Source organism: Alnus glutinosa, chromosome 13 (assembly GCF_958979055.1).
Source record: "Alnus glutinosa chromosome 13, dhAlnGlut1.1, whole genome shotgun sequence".
Lineage (NCBI taxonomy): Eukaryota > Viridiplantae > Streptophyta > Magnoliopsida > Fagales > Betulaceae > Alnus > Alnus glutinosa.
Window position 1 is genome coordinate 24,634,391 of NC_084898.1, and position 22,955 is coordinate 24,657,345.

At 35.9% G+C, this 22,955-nt stretch overlaps 1 protein-coding gene across 2 annotated transcripts in view; it reads left to right on the forward strand.

Annotated features, from left to right (window-relative positions):
- The window catches only part of LOC133854422 (uncharacterized), a 79,104-nt gene extending 70,954 nt beyond the window's left edge, over positions 1-8,150 (forward strand). For both annotated transcript variants that reach the window (XM_062290623.1, XM_062290624.1), the window contains exons 57-64: positions 2,888-3,109; positions 3,189-3,548; positions 3,977-4,135; positions 4,224-4,505; positions 4,580-4,795; positions 4,939-4,991; positions 6,597-6,705; positions 7,498-8,150. In XM_062290623.1, the coding sequence (XP_062146607.1) occupies positions 2,888-3,109; positions 3,189-3,548; positions 3,977-4,135; positions 4,224-4,505; positions 4,580-4,795; positions 4,939-4,991; positions 6,597-6,705; positions 7,498-7,845 (1,749 nt within the window). In that variant the 3' untranslated portion in view covers positions 7,846-8,150. The remainder of the gene's footprint in view (positions 1-2,887; positions 3,110-3,188; positions 3,549-3,976; positions 4,136-4,223; positions 4,506-4,579; positions 4,796-4,938; positions 4,992-6,596; positions 6,706-7,497) is intronic.
- The last annotated feature ends 14,805 nt before the right edge of the window (positions 8,151-22,955 follow it).

Consider the following 22,955-nt stretch of genomic DNA (forward strand, 5'->3'; position numbering starts at 1 on the left):
ATCGCATCTCTGTTCCTCATAATACTAAACAAAACTGAAAAGCACTGCTTCAAAGATCTATCCCCATACCACCAATCATACCAGAAACTAATATGTGACCCGTCCCCTACCTCAAAACAAACAAAATTACAAAACTTCTCACACCCCCTCCTAATATGTTTCCACACGCCCACTCCAAAGGAACCCGACTCCTCTTTCGAACACCAACCACCCTTAAGGCTCTCAAATTTTGCGTCAATCACCAATCGCCATAAAGCCTCTCTCTCCCTACCATATCTCCACAACCATTTGCCCAGAACTGCTCGATTAAACTAGATGAAATTGTGAACTCCCAACCCACCTAAATGCAATGGAGTACAAATCCTATTTCATTTCACTAAATGAAATTTGGCCTCATCCCCAATGCCACCCCAAAGAAAGGCCTTTTGAATATTATCAAGATGATTAGCCACCCTCACTGGAATAGGAAACAACGACAAGAGATAAGTAGGAAGGTCGGAAATCGTACTTTTAAGAAGAGTCAGCCGCCCACCCTTTGACAAATATGTACGCTTCCATCCAGCCAACCTCATTTCCATATTCTCAATAACACCATCCCAAATAGACATGGACTTGTAAGAAGCACCCAATGGCAAACCCAAGTATGTCATAGGCAAAGAAGCGACCTGACATCCAAGTAAATGAGTCAACCCTTCGACATCCTCTACCGCACTGATAGGAACGATTTCTGATTTTCCTAAGTTAATCCTTAAACCCAAAGCTGCCTCAAAGCAAAGGAAGATACGCCTCAGATGTCGAATTTGTTCTTCTTGCATATTCTAAATCTTCTATGCTATTTATAATGGGATGTAATAAGATGTTCACCAATGTTCAATTTTCCTTTTTGGGGTTTGGAGTGGATTTACTTAAACAAGATACGCCAAAGGTTAGATAATACGTTTAGCGTTTGGTGTGCTTTACACGCATTTGGCCAACAACTTAATCTAAACTTTACATTCTGAACAATTGCTTTCATCAGAAGCACTTTCGTTATGGAAATTCTGGTCGATGCTAGCGTTCTTTGCCACCCACATTTGCTCATTGACGAACATATGCATTAAGCCAATTTGACAAGCAAAACTTGAACTATTTTACCTTTCAGCTAACCCTTGACTCATATTACTCCAACTTCTAGAGAGTATTAATCTGGCAAAGATTTTAAATCTTTCCTTAAGATTTCTTTAGCATACCATCAAAAACATGTGTCCTCTGTCTTTCATTCATATGTACTTCATCCCAATTTATTTGTCTTGGTTTAAAATGGCACGATTATTAATAAGGTGAAAATTTCTAAAAATGACCTTTATTTTATATTAAAGATTACACAACTTTTAATGAGACTTTTGTTTGCTTCTAGAAGAAGATAAAAGTGATATAAGAAATTGAAAAATAAAATAAAATAAAATAACTTTCACTTTGTACTTTGAGATGTCTAAAAATGGAAAGTGAAACATTTAAGTTGTGATGGAGGGAGTATTTTGTTTCCAATAGCTAGCTATGCATGACACCTTGGAAGTGCCTTAGAGAACCTAGCCGAATGACCCAAATTCACTTGTGGAGGACTTCCCCCAACTGCACAGTCTGCACCTAAGTATGGGTTGTCATTGATCTCATTGGGCCAGAAACCCTTCTTCCAACTTCCAACCTGACGGAAGTCGTAAGCCAAAATCTTAATCCCAGCCGACCCGCATATTAGAAGGGTTTTAAGCCAAGCGGATTCCGATATCTTCAGCTCGGAAGTTGGAACGAATGTCTGTGTGCGCAACATAGGTGGTGGAGGCCAGTGGAGTCATCGGTCCAAGCAGATATCTGCTCACCCAAGTCTTATTTGGTGGAGTCCTCGGCCACCGCCCACCCCAAAGGCTTGTTGTCGTCATCAGCCCATTTTTCAATAGATCTAGTATAACAGATTCAGCTCCATTGGTTTCTCTCTTCAGATATTTTCCAGATCTAATCCATAGTTTTTTTTTTACATAAAGCTGGGTTTTTGCCTGCCCCTAATCCTGAGTTTCTGTTATATATACTCAAGAATATGACAGAACCAGACTATTAGACTATTGTGTTCTTACTGCCTTCTATAAGATTAACTGGGAGATAAATTGCACTTTTTATGCTAGCCAACTCTACTGATCTGGCTGGAGGCAATGCAATCTACCATTTATCGTTGCTGCTGAGGTTTTGATATATAAATTGATGGAAAAATCATTTACTTTCCTTCTTGCACATTTATAAGCAGAAGACCTCCTGACTCCTGAGGAAGTATACAAGAGAAACACCCAAAAATAAAAGGCAACATCTAAAATTCAAAACACCTACTTGATAAGCCTGGTTACCTGCCTGAGCTTGAGAATCTGCTCCAAGGGTAGTCCACTGGTTGCACACTAAAATCTTTAGAGTAAACAAGTAGATACATAAATCTAATTTCTAGTTTCTGAAACAAAACTCTCGTACAAAGGACAAACTTCTTACTGTCTTATAATGTGGATTTAATGTTGGAAGTTCTAAAAGTTTTTTCTTTTTCTCAAAGTGCAGTTCCCCCATTTAGATTTTAAACTACATTTTGTGCTGGCTAAAGAACAGTTTTGCTGTGGTATTCTCTTGCCATCAAGAGAAGAAAATGTATTATATGAATATGAAGTTAAGATGCAAGTTATTCTTTTTTCATTGAATAAATTTTTTTAATGTCAGACTACATTTTCTTAGCTACTTGCTATAAAATAGGATATCTTCCAGTTTCACCTAAAAATCTGTCTAATATTGGTGATAATTCAAAATGCCATATGTAATCTGACGATGTTATTGGTACAAGGTTACTGCACCTTTTAACACTGCAATCCCCTTATTCCAGGTGCACCTGAGGAGGGTGATGCACAGAGACAGATTCATGCGTAAAAGTTCCATTATTCCTGCCATTGGAAACCGAATCTGGAGAGATCTGATCCACAATCCCTTACATTTGATATTTTCTGTCGATGTTCTTGGTATGACAAGTTCAACATTGGCTTCTCTTGGTAAAGGACTTGCGGAGCTTTCAACAGATGGGCAATTTCTGCAATTACGTACAAAGCAGGTAGTTTTTTTCTTTTTCTTCAGCAGCAAGCCTACTAGTGGCAATGTAAATCAGAAAACTGATTTTGATATGAGGTCAGGTTACATCAAGGAGAATCACCGGGGTGGGTGATGGAATCATTCAAGGAACTGAAGCTCTTGCACAAGGTTTTGCTTTTGGGGTGTCTGGAGTTGTGACGAAGCCTGTGGAGAGTGCCAGACAGAATGGTCTCCTAGGACTTGCTCATGGGCTAGGACGTGCTTGCCTAGGATTTGTTGTACAACCTGTGAGTGGGGCACTAGACTTTTTCTCAATGACTGTCGATGGAATCGGTGCAAGTTGTTCCAAATGCTTAGAGAGTTTCAGTAGCAGGACCACGTTCCAGAGAATCAGAAACCCAAGGGCTATCCACGCTGATGGTGTGCTTAAGGAGTATTGTGAGAGAGAAGCCGTTGGACAGGTAAACTTGCCATTGCTTTCTATTAATTTTATGTGCTATACTGCATTAAACTCATCAGTAGAGTATGAAGAATGTGCACCATTATATACACTTCACAGCGATAATTAGGCAGCTATAGATCAACCTTCTACATAGTTTTTCTAACTTGTGAGGTGAAATAGTGAGCTGTCTCCATATGATATTTAGTGGCTTTTAGAATTCTTATATTTGCATTTCGTGACTCAGAAAAAGAGCATGGTTGAGAAGAAAAATTTAAAAAAAAAAACAAACAAAAACCAAAGAAAGCGTATGATTATAATCATTAGCTGTTGTAATCAAACATGTTGGTAGGGAAGTCTGTTCAATTAAATTCCTCATGTGTTCTTGATTTGTTTCTCATTTTTTTCCTCTCTTTTTTTATCCCTTTTTTTTTTTTTTTGGCTTTCCAGATGATACTGTACCTTGCTGAAGCAAGTACTCAGTTTGGCTGTACTGTAATATTCAAGGAGCCTTCAAAATTTGCCTGGTCTGATTATTATGAAGAACATTTTTCTGTGCCTCATGACAGAATTGTTTTAGTGACCAATAAACGAGTCATGCTGCTACAGGTTAGTCGAGGAGCCTTACCTGTTGATCTTTGATTGTTATGAAGTTTGTCTTGATATCTATTCTCCTGCTTTCTCTGCTTCAATTTAGTGTCTGGCTTGGGACAAGTTGGATAAAAAACCTTGCAAGATCATGTGGGACATGCCATGGGAAGAGCTCATGGCTGTAGAATTAGCAAAAGCAGGATGCAACCAGCCTTCTCACTTAATCCTCCATCTCAAGAAATTTAGGAGATCAGAAAATTTTGCCCATGTCATCAAGTGCAAAGTTGAAGATGAACCAGAGGGAAGAGAACCCCAAGCAGTTAGGATCTGTTTTGTAGTCCATAAGATGTGGAAAGCAGCATCTGACATGAAAAAAATACTTCTAAAGGTTGGTCACATGCATAAAGCTTAGCTTCTCTTAAGGGAGTACATTGATATTCTGACAGTATCTTCCATGCTCAGGTTCCTTCAAGCCAGAGATATGTGTGTTTTGCTTGGAGCGAAGCTGATGGAAGAGAACCACGTACTCCAAACAAAGCAACTATAAAGTCAAGGGGGTTCTCATCAGATAGTTCTGCATCTGATGAGAGAAGATTTGTCAAACACAGTGTCAACTTTGTAAAGATCTGGAGTAGTGAACAAGAATCAAAAGGGCGACGCAGATTGTGCAGAAAACAGGTGGCCTTCTGATTACCTTGCTTTAATTATTTCCAATCAAGTTGCTTTTTATTTATTTTTTCTGGTAAATTATGTGATGCATTAGAATTTCATGTTCCTGCAATGCTGCAGTCATAATGAAAAACTGTCATTTCGTTTTTTAGGTTTTGGAAGATGGTGGAATGTGTAGCATTTGGAGACCTATTTGCCCAGATGGGTAATTACTTATCAAATTTCCTTTTTTCTTTTAAATTCATTGCATTTTCTTCTCTTCTTCATCTTATTATTGAACATAATTACCTGCATGAAGGATCTGGTTGGTTTGTTCTGTGCTTGTTATTTATTGTTGGCCACAACCCCTGTTTCAGGTTTTTTACTAAAAGACCATGGTTTAGATTTGAATTAAGGACTTTTGGTCTTTAGAAGTATGGACCTTATTCTCTTGAAAAAGAGAGCTGCTGTGGTATTTCTGTAACTTGATTTAGTTCCACAAACTTCCTTGACATTGTTAATTAACTGGAAAGGGACAGAAATGCAAATAACTTGAGCTATGCAGCACTGGTGTTCGAAGGGTGGGACGCTAGATCCTAGGTTCAATTCTTATTGTTGCGTTTTTTTATATTAGTAAATCAATCTCAATAGAAAGCGGAGAGGGGCGCAACCCAATTATACAGGAAGTATACAATAGAGACCCTCAATTAGGGGGAAAAAGTGATAAAAGGGGCGAGGCATGAAATATTGGTCCACCTAGTTTTATGTAGGTCCTATTAATTAATTGAGTTATTAGTATTTAATTTTCAAGAGTCAATGGTGTTGTTTTTGGTAATTTAATAAATGGGTGTTGTCCTAGAGTGTTTTTGGTAATTTAATAAATGGGCTTTGCCCTATATTAGGGTTAGAGTTCAGTCGTGAGTCTATTTAAGAGTGATTTGTACTCCAATAAAGGTAGGGTTGATGCAATAAAAAGAAATGAAGAATTGATTCTTCTCTCTCCTTCTCTCCTCCCTCTTTCTTTCTCTCCCTCTTAGCTTCTTCTTTCTTTCTCCCTTCCCCTCTCTTAGCTTCTTTCACCTCTCTTTTCCCCTTCTTTCTCTTCTTTCTCCTTTCTTTTTCCCTGCTTTATCCTACGTGATTCTTGCGATTATTGTTTGTCCTGCATCAAAAAGAACACAAGCTCAAAAATTAAGTAAAATTTGAAAAACAAGGACTATTGTAGCCATCCAAGCATAAAGAGATTTGAACATATCAGTTTTTAACTCTTTAACAACGGTCTCTCACAAGCTTCAAAGATCCTCTCACGTTCCGCTCTCTCCAAATGCACCACATTAAGCACAGAGGAACTATCTTCCAAACTTCTAAAATGCAATGGCTTCCCAACTAACCTCTTCAGCTAGCCAACGACTCCACCATTCTTCTAGGCATGACCCACTCTACACCAAAAAGACGGAAGATCAAACCCCACAATTCTCTAACTACTTCACAGTAGAGAAGAAGATGATAATTCTTCTTGTTCTTGTAATTGTGCAACCCAAAAAAAGAGCATTTGCATTTGGGTTTTGGGTTTCATGTGGGTTTTGCTTTGGTCAGGTCGGTGTTGAGCCATTTGTTTCTTGTATACTCCGTGTGTACTAGGGGCACCTTACGCTATTATTTATATAATTTGCACTTACTTATCTAAAAAGGTCAAACTTAGTTATGAATATCCAACCATATACTCTGAATCCGTTTTTAGAGCTTTAGAAAGTATGCTTTTATAGCAGCTGGCGCTGCTGATGCGCTTGATATTATATATTAAACTTTAAAATGGCTTGTTTCACTACAGGTATGTCTCCATCGGGGATATTGCTCGATTTGGTAGCCATGCTCCGACTGTTGCTGCTGTCTATCGTAACATTGACAGATTGTTTGCACTTCCATTGGGTTATGATCTGGTAAGAAACATATGGTCAATTATACTAGCATTATCTTCTAAGCATCATAAGAACTTATCAGGTCTTATCATTGCCAGGCCTGATCCTTATTTGCTGGTGTTGGAAGAAGTCGTTTTTGTATGAAAAGGGAATTGAAATTGTATCACTTTACTTGGCAATGCAAAGGGAGGGATGCTTTTTCTTTGTATCTTATCCATCGAAACAGTTGAAATGACCACAACAATACAACAAAAGTAATAAATTTAACAGCAGCAACAACACAGCATAAAGGGGGGAAGATATAGTAAACGGGATGCATAATTTTTTATTTTTCTCTCAACCGTTCTTTGGCAATATAACTGTGACACTGTAAGAAATTGTGAAGAAAAAAAAAATTAGTGTTTTGAGTTGCTTCTTAGAAGCAGTATATGTCTTCTTTCCATGTTTCACTATTAGGTGGCACATGCTATGCATGTGACCTTTTGGATTTATATAACAAGCAATGAAGATGCTCAGAAAAAAATAAAAATTTAAAAAAAGTAAATGAAAATATGTAGAGATATGGAAATTTGATCCTGTATCTTCTCGTTGTCGGACTGCTTATGTAACCTTTACTTTTTGCAAGTCATAACCTCACTAGAGATTGAGTTTGTTCAACATATTCTAGAACTGTTTTATCATATCATTTTGGGCATTAGCAAGCAAATATTTGCCTGCTTTGGTTGATGATTTTATCACTAACATGACAACTTGATCCAAAGCCTGTCTGGTTCATTATTATAAAATAGAGTTCATCTCTTATTACACATGCAGGTGTGGAGGAACTGCTTAGATGACTACACAACTCCAGTGTCGATTTGGCATCCTCGGGCTCCAGAGGGATTTGTTTCTCCAGGATGTGTTGCTCTTGCTAGTTTCACAGAGCCAGAACCTGATTTAGTGTACTGCGTGGCAGAATCACATGCTGAGGAGACGGTATTTGAAGAGCAGAAGGTTTGGTCTGCGCCAGATTCTTATCCATGGGCTTGTCATATTTACCAAGTTCGGAGCGACGCACTTCATTTTGTCGCACTTAGACGAAACAAGGAAGAATCGGATTGGAAACCCATGAGGGTTCTTGATGACCCCAAGCCTCTGTTGCAATCTTCGAAGTCGCAGTGAGTTTGTCTTCTCCTTTGGATTCAGCTGTTAAGGAAAGACCTTTGCCCGTGCATCTAGTTTTGTTCGGTTTGTCAGTAGTAGCGTTTCTTCGGTCTTGACTGTTTTGGCATTGGTATATATTACTGTACATCCGACCAGAGGAATAGCTCACCATCATTAAGAATTCACCCTCCGCCACCGTCGTTTTCCTGTTGGAGAGCCGGTGTCTGGTAGATTAATGAACATTGTATTTCCAGAGGTGCCATAGATGCTCGGGAACACTTATTCATTGATTTTGGCTAATAAAGAGAATCTTTTTGAGACCACACACATCTTGCTGCACTAGTATTTTCTTGATCGAGTCAGTTAAATATGCTATACTTTGCCTGTGCTAGAACAATATGTTCAAAGCTTTTGGTAAGGTCAAATTGGCAAATGGACATGGTAACTCAATTGAACGTCAGCTGAACACACTCATATACCCTGTTAACAGAACCGTAAAACCCAAAAACAATTCATATCTGCATGCCATGTGATGTCTACTGACTATAGTAATTAGTTATGTCTCTGCCCTTCTTTGGAATGTTTTATTGAACCTTTGAAATCTTTCAATATCGATTTTCTTTTCCTACAAATTTGAGCCTCATATATTGGGCAATTTTGATTTATTTTTTTGCTCAAATAATCAATTGAGTGACTTATTAAGATAGGGAACAAATACGTCTGATAAAAAGGAAAAAAAGTTGGGGTATTACAACTTTCTTACAAACTAACGTGACAGTTTACATTTTATGAAAGTGTCATGTGGTAGTTCGCATTTTAGTAGTTGATGTGATAAGTGCTATTCATAATGGTCAAACTTGAAATTAACAATTTATTTTAGCAGTTGTAAAAATAGATTATTTTTTTCTAGTGTATTATCACATTAATTCTTATAAATCTCATATTTTCAATAAACTGACACCCATAGGCCCATTTTAAGTAGCTCTTTTAATGATTCCGACGTAATTCATATATATATATATATACACACACACACCCCCCCACCATTTTCTTTTTCATTTTTTTCTTTTTTTCTTTTTTTCTTTTTGTAATTGATTCCGCCTTTGAATTTAATAAATGGAGTATTCCAAAAACTTCCTTTGAAGGAAGTTTATACTACTTCATGGATTAAAAGCTCTTTTAGAGCTGCTGTTAAAACTATTGAAAAAACCTTTGCGAGAGAACACATATTCGTTATAGCCAGTATTGGGTTGTTTTTGTTTGAGCTGTACGAGATGAAATTCTCATATACAGTTCTCGGAGGGGGAGTTCCTCGAGTTTACCTATCTCAATAAAGTCTATGATTGGTTTGAAGAACGTCTTGAGATTCAGGCGATTGCAGATGATATAACTAGTAGATACGTTCCTTTGCATGTCAATATATTTTATTGTTTAGGCGGAATTATGCTTACTTGTTTTTTAGTACAAGTAGCGAGGTAAAAAAAATGAAAATTTTGAACTATTTAGTAAGAGATTTGTTAACAATTCTCTTGTTAAAGGTTTTAAGTTTTTGCATATTGGATCTATTCAAGTCGTTGTTAAACCATTAACTAGACTTGGTATTAATGCTTCTGTGTTACTTTGCTTGCGTGATGCTAGATTTATGGAATTCCATACTAGTATCCTTGGCATGATACAATCTTCTCTGTTTAATGGACCTATCCACTTTGATACTTTTCCTAATTTAACTCTTGCTTTGAGTGATGTTAATATTGTTAAAGCATTAACTTTAAATGTTTTAACCTCTGGTTTTGATATGTTAGAAGGTAGCAGGCCTCTTGCTATCATCTATCGTATTTATTACAAATTGTTAAAAACCAACTTGAATCCTCAAGCTATTATTAAAAATTCGAGTAACTCTACTTTGTTAATTCAAAGTTCTACCCATGATGCCAACATTAGAATCCCTCGAATGATGAAACGGAGTGAGATCAATCTTCCCAGTGAACGGCTTATTGAGAATGTTTCTCAACCAGCCAAAATTGCTAGCGATGATACTAATCTTGACTACATCCAACAATAACTTGATGGATCTGTCAAAATTAGCTTTGCTGATTTAAACATTTCTAGTATTGAAAGACCCTTGTCTATTAATGAAGGAAGAAATTCCTTCACTATTAATCAAAGAATAAATTATTTTGCTGTATCAACCACTACATAAGGTTTTCAAAGACATGATAAAGATATTGAAACTTTTCTAATTTCAAACTAAAAGGAATTTCTACCAATTTCCAAGTTTGTTCTGCTCTCTATTCTGCCAAGCAATTGGCAACCCCTTCCCATGCATCTCATACTGAAGAAGAAAGAGAAACTTCCCCCCCTGCTTCTATTTCTCCCTCTGCTTCTGATATGAATGCTCCCATGCCTAGAAGGTAGCAGGCCTCTTGCTATCATCTATCGTATTTATTACAAATTGTTAAAAACCAACTTGAATCCTCAAGCTATTATTAAAAATTCGAGTAACTCTACTTTGTTAATTCAAAGTTCTACCCATGATGCCAACATTTGAATCCCTCGAATGATGAAACGGAGTGAGATCAATCTTCCTAGTGAACGGCTTATTGAGAATGTTTCTCAACCAGCCAAAATTGCTAGCGATGATACTAATCTTGACTACATCCAACAATACCTTGATGGATCTGTCAAAATTAGCTTCGCTGATTTAAACATTTCTAGGATTGAAAGACCATTGTCTCTTAATGAAGGAAGAAATTCCTTCACTATTAATCAAAGAAGAAATTATTTTGCTGTATCAACCACTACAGAAGGTTTTCAAAGACGTGATAAAGATATTGAAACTTTTTCATCTTCTAATTTCAAACTAAAAGGAATTTCTACCAATTTTAAAGTTTGTTCTGCTTTCTATTCTACCAAGCAATCGGCAGCCCCTTCCCATGCATCTCATACTGAAGAAGAAAGAGAAACTTCCCCCTCTGCTTCTATTTCTCCCTCTGCTTCTGATATGAATGCTCCCATGCCTAAACCTGTTTTTGACCATTGCAATGTTATTACTGCTCCAGCCAAGAAAATGTATTTTCATGATTTTGACTGGCCTTCTTTGCAAAAGGATTTTAATTCTAAAGAAAACCTTTCGCATAGAATTGTTTATACTAAAACTTTTCAATAGCTGAAAAAGATTTGATAAAACTTCAGTGGGCGGAAAAGAAGATTGAAACTTAAAAGTAGGGTTGGTAATTTTTGACACGACCCGCGAACCCAGCACGAACACGACACGAAAAAAACCGGGTTTGAGTTTGTTATAATCGAGTTCGGGTCATAATCGGGTTGACCCGATTATAATCGTGTTCGTATGTTGACCCACCAACACGATTATAACCCGATTACGCGGGTTGACCCGCTAACACGATTACCCGCCAACACGATTATAACCCGATTACGCGGATTGACCCGCCAACACGATTATAACCCGATTAAAAAAAATTTGAAGGTAAAAAACTAAAATTGAAGGTTGAAACATGTGAAAACAGTGAAATTGATGCCGTGTCGGGTAAACGGGTGACACGTTTATTAGTCGTATTTGTCGGTCGTGTTCGGGTTACCCGATTATTAATCGGGTCGCGTGTCACAACCCGATTAATAATCGGGTCGGGTTCGTGTCAGACCCGTTTATGTAATCGGGTCAGTCGGGTTGACACGAACCCGACCCATGAACCCGAATTGCCAACCATACTCAAAAGCACATTTTGTTTTTCAATTTTCTCCAAAGCCTCAAACCTGGTGTTTTAAATGTTGTTAAAAAACTTTTTTTTAGAGCTGAAGACAACACAGTTGTTAAAGCTTCTCACCCCCCCTCTTAAAACTCTCCGAATAAAAGGAAAAGATGACACTGTTGTTATTGCTTCTCCTTTTAAAACTACTAAGAATGACACCACTCATTCTGAGACTCGGAAAATTATTGAACAAAACAATTTTGTTAATCAATCTCTTCGTATCATTGGTCAACAACTTGATCGGATGAAAGAAAATATTGATCATACTAAAACTATTGAAAAACCTATTCCTTTAGCTATTAAAAAAGATATTGAAAAACCTTTGATTTCTTTAGCTAAAGAAAGAAAAGTAACTGGTTTGAAAACTAATAGCCAAAAGAAAATTTGGAAAAAATTGAAGAAATGCTTCTAGAGATCAATCTTCGAAAGACTTCCTCTACCCCTGAAGCTAGTTCTTCCACTATTAACAATGCTTGCGTCATAAATCATGACAAAGGCAAAGATGTTTTTATTGATGGGTCTAACGATTCTGAAGAATCTGGTTTGGATGAATCTAACTCATCCACTTATAATGATATTAAAATTCTTGAAGAAAAATTTGGAAAAATTGACATTTCTCCAAAACTCCAAAGGATTTTTAAGACCAAACTTGTTAATCTTACAAAGAATTGGTATAATAAGCCCACTCCTCCTGATTTACAGTTTGAAGAAAGGGTTTTCTAAAACCAGTTTTCTGTTTCTACTGATAAATTGTATGAGTGGAATATTGATGGTTTGTATGAATAGGAAATCCTTAATAAGATGAATCATATGTATATAGTTGTCAATGCTTATATGACTAACCATAGTCTTACTGATCTTGATGTTGTTGATCTGTTAACCTCTGGTTTTTCTGGTACTCTTAGTAGTTGGTGGGACAAGCATCTCACTCAAGAGTCTAAGACCCAGACCAAAACTGCTGTTAAAATTGATGATGACGGGATTCCCATCATTAATGATGGCAAGTAATTGCCTGATGGTGTCAATACTTTGATATACACCATCATCAAACATTTTGTTGGGAATCCGTCCAATATTACTGCTTGAATTTCTGATTATTTGAATAATCTTAGATGCCCTTCTATGTCTAATTATAAATGGTATCAAGATGTTTTTCTTTCACGTGTTATGCTTAGAACTAATAGTTTCAAGCCTTATTGAAAAGAAAAGTTTATTGATGGATTACCTTCATTATTTGCTCACAAAGTAAAAGATAAACTTGTTAATCCTATTACTGGATCCATTAATTATGAAAATTTAACCTATGGTGATTTGTTTTCAATTATTAAAAAACTTGGCATTAAAATGTGTGTCGATCAGAAAATAATAAGACAACAATTAAAAAATGCTAAGAAAGCCAAGTATGAAATGGGTAATTTCTATGAACAATTTGGTTTGCCTCCCATTGCTCTTAGTAAGAGACATAGGAAGAAACCAGATAAGTTTATTAGAAAATCTCATCATACTAAAAGACGATTTGTTAAGCCTGAAAGGCTTGATAAAATATTTAGAAAGCATAGGCGTTCTAAACTTGTTAAACCTTCTAGAGAAAGATATTTTAATTGTGGTAAAAAGGGACATTATGCTAAAGAGTGTCCAAACCCACCTAATAGATTAAAGAATAAAATTGATGATGAAGAAATGAATGATCTCTACAGGATCTTACAGTCCAGAGATTACTCTGATTTTGATTCATGCTATATTAATGAAGCCACTTCTGATGATTTTGACTATCATTCTGCTAGCGAATCATCTGATAAAAATGTTTTCAAAATTGGCTGCAATAAAACATGTTGTGAAAATAAATTTTGTAATGTTACTTCTAAAGAAGAAGAACAAGAAAATTTATTAATTACTTTGATTTCAAAAATTGAAAATGATGAGTTAAAAAATTAATATCTTAAAAAACTCAAGAAAACAATGAAGCGTGATTTTGATAAACCTGTTAAACCGAAAATCTCTCTTGATGAAACTTTGGAAAGATTTTCTAAACAAAAATCCAAAGTAATTACTATCTCAGATTTGCAGCATGAGATAAGTAATATCAAGAAAGAAATTGTTGATTTAAAAAATGATATGCATCATGTTAAAACTGATAACCAAGACTTAAACCGTTAACTCTTAAAAATAAACCTTCAAAAGAATTTTCAAGAGAAAATTGAAGATTTAAAAATTGAAGAGTTTATTCATAACCAACATGAGCATTCTAATGATCTCAGCAATGCAACTATCTATTCTAATAGTGCTTTGAAATTTGTTAAACTCACTAATGGTGTGTTTGGGTATTGAATTTTTAAAATCAGAATTGAATTTCTATTCTCTTTGCGAATTTCAAGGAAAAAAAATGTGTTTGGGTATTGAATTTTTAGATTGAAAAATATTATTTTTTAATGGTAAGAAATAATTGGAAGTTTGAAAAGTTGTGTATAATAATTGGTATTGTGAATTTTTTATTATTATTATTTAATTTTTTATTATTTTATTAATTAAATGTGGGACCCACACTTTTTGGAGACAACTTGTCTTACGCGTGGGTCCCGGTCATTAAATCAAACTCATCAGAATGTCAGCCTTGAATTGAAATAAAATTCGGGTGAAATTCAGGTTTTTTGGCGGGTGGGCAGGTTTTAGAAAAAACCCGAATAGAATAAGGATTATATTCTGAATCCAAACAAACCATAAGAGTTTCATACCGCACAAGTGGTATGCCAAAGTTACTATTGGTGTTGCAAAAGATTATTCTTTTGATACTATTGCTTTGATTAACTCTGGATTTGATATGAATTGCATTCAGGAATGGTTAGTTCCTAGCAAATATTTTGAGAAATCCACTGAAAGATTAAACTCTGCTAGTGGTGATTCTCTCCATATTAAATATGAGCTTAGCAAAGCTTATGTTTGCCAGAATGAAGTTTGCTTTCCCATTCTTTCTGTGCTTGTTAAAAATAAGAGAAGTGATAAAGTAATTCTTAGAAATCCTTTCCTTTATTTACTTTACCCCATCTCTACTATTGATACCTTTGGTATCACAACCGTTAAAATGGGTTCGGAAGTAAAATTTACTTTTGCATCCAGATTGGACATTGAAATAGACTAGTTGAACTTGGTCTCTGCTAAAACTAAGCATTTGAATTCTTTGAAACAAGAACTCAAATACAAGAGGATTGCCCAGCAACTCTCTAACAAACTATTGCAATCCAAGATTGTTGCTTTCAATAATAAACTTGTTGACATTGTTTGTTCCGATCTTCCAAATGCTTTCTGGCATAGGAAGAAACATATTGTTGCTTTACCTTATGTCAAGGATTTCTCTGAAAGGAAAATTCCTACTAAAGTTAGGCCCATTCAAATGAATTCCGAAGCTTTAGATTTCTGTCATAAATAAATTGCTGACTTGCTAGCGAAAAATATTATTCGCAAAAGTAAGTCCCCTTGGTCTTGTACTGCTTTTTATGTTATGAAAAATGTTGAACTCGAAAGATGTTTCCCAAGGTTAGTGATTAATTACAAACCTCTTAATGAAGTTTTAGAATGGATTAGGTATCCTATTCCCAATAGGAAAGACCTTGTTAGCTGCCTTAATGAAGCCTTAGTCTTCTCTAAGTTTGATATGAAGCCTAAATTTTGGCAAATCCAAATTGCTGAAAAGGATAGGTATAAGACTGCCTTCACCACTCTCTTTGGACATTATAAGTGGAATGTTATGCATTTTGGTCTTAAGAATGCCCATAGTGAATTCCAAAATATCATGAACGACATTCTTAACCCCTTCAGCCATTTTGCTATTGTCTATATTGATGATGTCCTCATCTATTCTAAGTCCATTGATGAACACTGGAAACACTTGAAATCGTTTCTATAAATCATTGAAAACAATGGACTTGTTGTTTCTGCCAAGAAAATCAAATTGTTCCAAACCAAGATTCGATTCCTTGGTTTTGATATTGCTAAAGGGCAAATTCGCCCCATTGATCGAGCTATTGATTTTGCTGGCAAATTTCCTGTTGTCATCATTGATAAAAATCAACTCCAGAGATTTCTCGGGTAGTTGAATTACATTGCGGACTTCTACAAAGATCTTAGGAAATACTGTAAACCCTTGTTTGACAGGTTACAGAGTAATCCTCCTCCTTAGACAAAGGTCCACACTACACTTGTTAAAGAGATCAAAACTCACGTTAGATCTCTTCTTTGTTTGGGAATTCCCAATATTGATACTGCTTTCAAGATTGTTGAAACTGATGCCTCCGACATTGGTTATGGAGGAATTCTAAAACAGATTGTTTCACCAAGATCTTCCAAACAAATAGTTCGATTTCATTCTGGGTCCTGGAATGATGCACAAAAGAACTATGGCCTTGTTTGGTAAGAGAAGGGGAATTGATAGTGGGAGTTGGAAGTGATAGATGTGATATAAATTAAAAAAAAAAAAATTGTATAGAAAAGTGAAAAAGTTTTGTATTGTAGTGAATTTTTTTATTTAAATAATAATAAAAAATTATTGATGTGATATAAAGTTATAATGTTTTAAAGTTGATTGTTTTTTGGATAAGTGAAGAGAGGGAGGAAAAATTTTATTGCTCTTGCCAAACAAGCCCTATATTAGTATATTACAATTAAAAATGAAATCATTTCTGTTGTTCTTTGCATTACCAAGTTTCAATCTGATTTATTAAATCAAAAATTCTTATTACGTATTGATTGCAAATCTACAAAATATATTTTGAAAAAAGATGTTGAAAACATTGCTTTAAAACAAATATTTGCTAGATGGCAAGCCATTTTAAGTGTTTTTTTATTTTGAAATTGAATATATTAAAGGAATTAATAATTTCATCCCTAATTTTCTCACTCGTGAATTTTTGCAGTGCCACCATGGCAAGTAAAAAAGAATGAGGAAAAGGAAAACTTGCTAACCATCCTCTAGCCATCAAGTTAAAGTCTTCCCCTGATGCTACACCTATTGCCACTTCGTTGGCCATTACTAACAGGTTCATGACTTTCAGTCAAGAACCTAATGTTACTTACAGCAGTGCCTTTGCCACTAATTTTAATCCCTTTCTTGGTACTCCCCAAAGGCCAATAATTCCTTTTGTTAAGACTGAGCAACCTTCTACTTATATCCGGTTACCCATTTCCAACACCTGTTTTTTATTGAGCTAGGTATGGCTCCTATTAAAGATCCAAATCAGTTGGCTCTTTCCTTCTTTCCCCCTTGCTTTCATTGGGTTCCTGAACACTCCTTATAAGATCTCTTTTATTACACAAAAATCTTGACAGAGACAAAATCAGTGCATTTCAAACCGATCTTTGATAAAAAAGATGATATTAAACTCCTCTACAATAGTGTCTATTTTGACAAAGTGATTCTCCTTAAAGATTGGAATGATCATCCTGCTAAGCCCATAATGCTTCAAAATTATGAGCTTTCTTACTCTGATTTTGATTACATGGATGCTTGGTTCAATTCAAAAAATGATCATTCTTGGTTTATCAATTTTGATAAAAAATTTATTGGGATCCTCCCTCTTTGGTTCTCAAAATGGTGGGGACAGTATGGAGCAATTCCGGATATTCTCCCTTTGAATATTTCAAAAGCTTTTGGGACTTTCAGAGATTCTTTTAATGTTAATGCTTATGGGAAGAAATTTTCTCCTATGATGCATTTTGTTATAAAATTCAAGATCTCTTGGATTTTAAACTGGTGCTATGTTAAAGAAGGCGATATCCTAGATCGCCACTAGTTTGAAAAATGGTGGGATAAATTCCCACAAACTGATGTTATTATCCAAACTGTTTATAAGGATTTTGTTAAGAAAAATGCTTCCTCGACAACTCCTGCTGCTACTCCCCGGACCATCAATACCAGACTTGTTACTCCATCACTCCTTCTACCTCCTCCAGAGGAAAAGAAAACTGCTGATGAGAAACCTACTGTTGATGCTTCCTCCTCTTCATCAAAGACCAAAAAGTCCAAGAAGAATAAGAAAGGCCCTTTCAAGAAAGACATGAGAATGTTCCAACAATTCCTCAAGACTTTCAAGGAAGAAAATGATACTGAAGAAAGTGAAGACAAAGAAAATTCGGACACATCTTCTTTAGCAAGTGGTAACTCCCTATGTGGAGAGAACCACTCCTTATTCAGGCATGATCCACTTTGTTCCCATGATTCAATCTCGATATTGAGGACATTCCAGCACTCAACTATTGACCCACACAGGTCCCCTACTATTGATCCAAGCGTCAGACAGCATTATTAGCTCCACAGAGCCCCACCAAAAGGTTGTTTGTCTTATGCAAACTTATTGGCTGCATCAGTAGCTGGCTGACAACTTTGTTGACTACGATAGTACTGCTACAGTTCCGTCGCATGCTGCACTACATTCTATTTTGCTATTTTAGCCTTTGTAATTGGCTTATAAAAGATGACCAAGCCTTTAGGGTAAGACAAGCTTTTAGACAGAGAAAAACATATCTTCGTGATCTAGCTCTCCTGCTGCTATCCTTGTTATCCCGGTTGATCTTCCAATCACTTGGTTTGTATTGTCCCTGTTAATTTTGTAAGTGTTTCAACCGGGATAACAAGGATAGTAGCAGGAGCTCGTGAATATAAGCTCGCAATTGGAATATAAGCTCACCTATTAGTCGCAATTCGAGTAGATAATTTAAGAGGATCCTAATCGGTCATGATTCCGACGTAATTCATATATACATATATATACCCCCCCTTTTTTCTTTTTTCTTTTTGCAATTGCAACAACCCATATAGATATAGATATACATATATGAATAAAAGGTTTTCTCCTTGGTGAGCCAAGTCGAGCACAGATTTTCATGCTCGAGCTCGTGACAAGTGTAAACGAGCCAAGCTCGTATAGGAACTACTTGTGATGCCTCGTATAAAAACTAACGACATACAAAATTAAAATAAGTAGAGTAACTCTATAATCCACCACCCGAAAATTCGTCTCACAACAAAATATACAAAAGTGTTTTTAAGTTCCATTGAATGTTCGATGAAACCCTATAATGAACGTTAAAAAATTCATTCACGAACGATCGATGGTTGCCCTAGCTAACGCAACCATCATCCTTACCCTCTTAAACGAACATTCAAAGTTCTCACTGCGAACATTCAATGACGTGGTGTACTGTGTGTCGTAAGGTACATCTCACGCCTTTTCCATGTGTGTCAGATTGTATAACGAACGTTCGTTTAACCCTAAATAGTATACGAACTTTCGATAGTTGACAAATCAGTTGATGCTTATCCTATGCATTTTCTTCCCTATAAATACCCATTTCCCCCCTACAATTTGCATCCGTCTATTTGCCTTCTGCGCACCATCATCATTCCATCATTTGTGTGAGAGAAATTATAGAAAAATGAGGATAATCTACCCTTATTAAAGTAACCCTTAAAGCCTAACTCGTTTTTCATAATATTAACATGTCATCATTTAAAATTAATGTTTTTGCAAGTTTTAAGCACATAATTCTTATAGATTACACTTTTAAAAGGAAACGATAAAATGTACGTCCGTTTTGATAAATCCATTAAGTTAATATGTTTTGAAAAATATTCTTCTTAAGCTATTAGAAGCCTTAATTATAAGTTATCATGTTTACATAGAGTACCCTTGAATTTTTCATGCATTTTGGTACCATCGAACTTTCGCGACCCATGGATCGAACAATCACTTTTGATCGATGAATGTTCGATAATGGCAGAATTCCTGAAAATAGATTTTCAATGATGGTTTAGGGAACAATATGCTTATGATAGAATTTGAAGTAGTTATTTGCAATATTATGGTATGTTTTGCAGTAGTAGGAATCTGAGATTTTCGAGTTTATGGATTTACAGACGAGGTAAGTAAATACTTACAAAATTGATATCACTGAAATGCGATATATCAGCTAACTGAGCATGATTTACCTTTCTTAAATGGTATGTTACAAGCCTGTTAAATTTCCATAACATTTTACAACTGTTTCAAGATGAGTACTATTTATTTTATAATGGCAATAAATGAACTATACTTAAATTGCATCATATGACATGGGTTATTCTTTATGGTCAAACGTAAGGGGTTAATATCATTGATAGACCATATAGAATTGAACCATGACATATATAATTATAGCATGTTTTCTTTGCATCAAAGTATAAGTGTTTGTTGCTGGAACTATGCCTCAGCAACTATTCAAAACTAATATATTTTTTTAGATATAGTAACGGGGGCAATACACAAGATCTTTGTGAAAAATCATGTTTGCGATTCTGTAAAAGAAACATATACTTGAGGCTTATTGCATAACCAATCTTGTAATGATTTATTTACTAAGTCTTAGACTTACATAGTGTTTTGTTTCCCCTCCCTTTTTAAACACCTCGGTGTTTGCAATTTAGCAGGTTACTAGTGTTCGAACCAAGAAATTCACTAGGATGAAGAAGCCAAGCAAATTGCCCGTAGTATCAGGCTTGGTTGTTTTAAGTTAGTATGATATTTGACAAGTTGACAATTATGAGTCTGTAATCGATGATACTATTGTTATGGTTAATTACACTTAAATTCTCATATTATGCTTTTCGCTTTCCGTAGTATTTAAACTCTGACAAGATATTAAAAATGGTAGTTCCACTAAGCAATTACCAGGGGCCTGTTTGATAAGTAATTGTGTTATGTAATATTTATGTGTTGTGTAGTGAGAAGTGATTGATGTGATATAAAATTTGGGAATGTTTTATAGAAAAGTGAAAAAGTTTTGTTTTGTAGTGGAATTTTTTATTTGAATAATAATAAAAAATGATTGATGTGATATAAAAAGTGTAAAAAAGTTAGAATGTTTTTTTTTTTGAGAAGTGAAAAAAAAAATAGAGGGAAAGTTTGAGTGGTTTGCCAAACTAACCCCAGTTAATTATGTTAAGGGAATTGCTAGTAACTCTCCAAGTTCAGAAAAATTATTACCTAATTTTGGGGTGTTACACTACTCGCTTGAGCTCGGCACGTTTACAGCCCTAGTATGGAAGTATGTGCTTAATGGAAAAACTCAAGCCTTTATGCCACCTACAAGCTATAGAATTCTAGCAACAAAATTTCGGCATATACCTACGATGCACATCATAACATCTTAACCAGTCATATAGTTCACTTAAGTTCTAGCAACTATTTGATTACGTCATGCACTGCTTAATCACATGATTTACATCAAGTTGGACATAAATGAAAACGATCCATTAGTCATAAAATCATATCCAAAAAACTTATAACTATCCAATCTTCCAACAATATGACAACAATCATTATATTAGTGAAACTATCTGTTGGGGAATTATCATTCCCAAGTCCAAGTGGGCTACGAACAAATTAAACCGAATTAGATCCGCTTTGGCCATAGCGGAGCGGTCGGATAGATAACTGCCCGGATACAAGACTCGTTATCCGAGAGGTTTACCAATCATCTTACCGGGCAAGCATTCTTGACAACTGAGGACTGGCGATCGGAAGAGGGAATGCTACCTGCCCTGATACATGAAGAGATTTAATGTACAGGATCTCTAGCATTTATTAGAATCCCCGCCATTTATTTACCTAAATGCTTAACAAGGTCAGATTAGGTCAGAAGCTAGGTTAGGCGTCAACACATCACGCCTAATTCAAGCTTCTTACACCACGATGGTAGCCTGGGCGACAGGCCTAGTCACTATTCGTCTTGTACCGAATCACTGTGCATCTCATGTCAAGTGGTCAGCAATCTTGGGAAATGTGGGATCTTTCATGCATTAGGTAATCCAAAGGGAAGTATAAATAACTAGAGAAAAAGCAGGTATAGAGGACTGATAGCTCTCTTATTCATTCTAATAAGAGTACTCACTGACTTAGGCATCGGAGGAGGCTCAGCCAGCCAACCCCTGATGCGCCTTTACTGTTTTGCATGTCCTTGGTCAGCCGACTAATCAAGAGCGACCTCATCGCATTAGTCCCCAGAAGACCAACTAAGAGCTGACATGTCACCATACCGAAAACTGTATCAACACTGTCCAACAAATTTTTAAGTCTGCCAATGGCTCACTTTTAAACACTTTCCTTATTAATATCAATCATTAACCATGTATAGTTCTATAGTGGGTCTAAACATCCATGTCATATTGTCAAATCATCGAGTCGATCACAAGGACAATTCTAATCGGCACTCCAATCATAATCACCACGATGAGTAAAGCCATGAATAGCGTATGTAAACTAGGATTACAGGTAAAAGGAGTGAGTTTCACAATTTAGTAAGTAAACACAAAGAAATAAATAAACCTAAAGTTTTTGTGTTGCTCAAAGGGGTTTCGATTTTCAAGCCAAAATCCACTATTTTTTTAGACATTAAGCCCCATTTTCAATTGACTACCAAATCCCTAAACGTAGATGTTAGTTTGTGATTGACTGCATTCTGTTGGACAAAATTACTTCAATGTAATGTTGCTTCTTAGGGATATTGTTATATTTAGAGTCTACACCTTGGTTATGTGCTTTAAGAAGACTCTGTGCAGAATTCAAAACAGTAAAGTTCAGATCCCTTGCATCCGTCTAGACGACGTCGTATTCCGTCAGGACGCTCGTCAGTCAAGCAATATCCGTCCGGACGACGAGAACTTTCCGTCCGGACTCCCTTCTGTGTCCAAAAGCTTCGAACTATTTTAGGTTGCATCCGTCCATACGTCTCAGTAAAATGTCCGGACACCTTTCAGCGTTCGACAAGTAAAAGGATTTGATCCAAACACAGATATGGGAAGACAGCTGCAACCATTTTGACGACGTAGTTATTCTGTCTAGACGCCATCCTTGATAAGGCAAGTCGTGTAGAAGACGTTTAATGTAATACCCGGGAAAGACACCCTACTTAAGTTATTAAAATATGTGCATGCATAAGTATAAGGCTTAAGAATTACTATTAGTCTAATTAAATTATATATTTATGCATGTAGAGAAATAGATCAGTAAAGTTAAAGTCGATCGAGCGATTATGAAGTCGATCGAGCGACTTTCTGGTCGATCGAGCGATTATGGGTTGATGTCGATCAATCGACTAATTTTAGATCGAGCGATTTTATCCAGTGCGACGCAGCTTACGGGTAAACAGCAAAGAAATGATTTTCTACCTTTGATTTTGAACCCATTACTTGTGGACGGCTCCAAATGATTGAAACCCATTTAGTTAGCCTAAGTTAGCTTAGTTTGGTTGAAATTAAACTAGATATGGTAGTACAATCTAATTATGACACTAGATATGGAAAAAAATATAATATTGGATATTGCATGATCT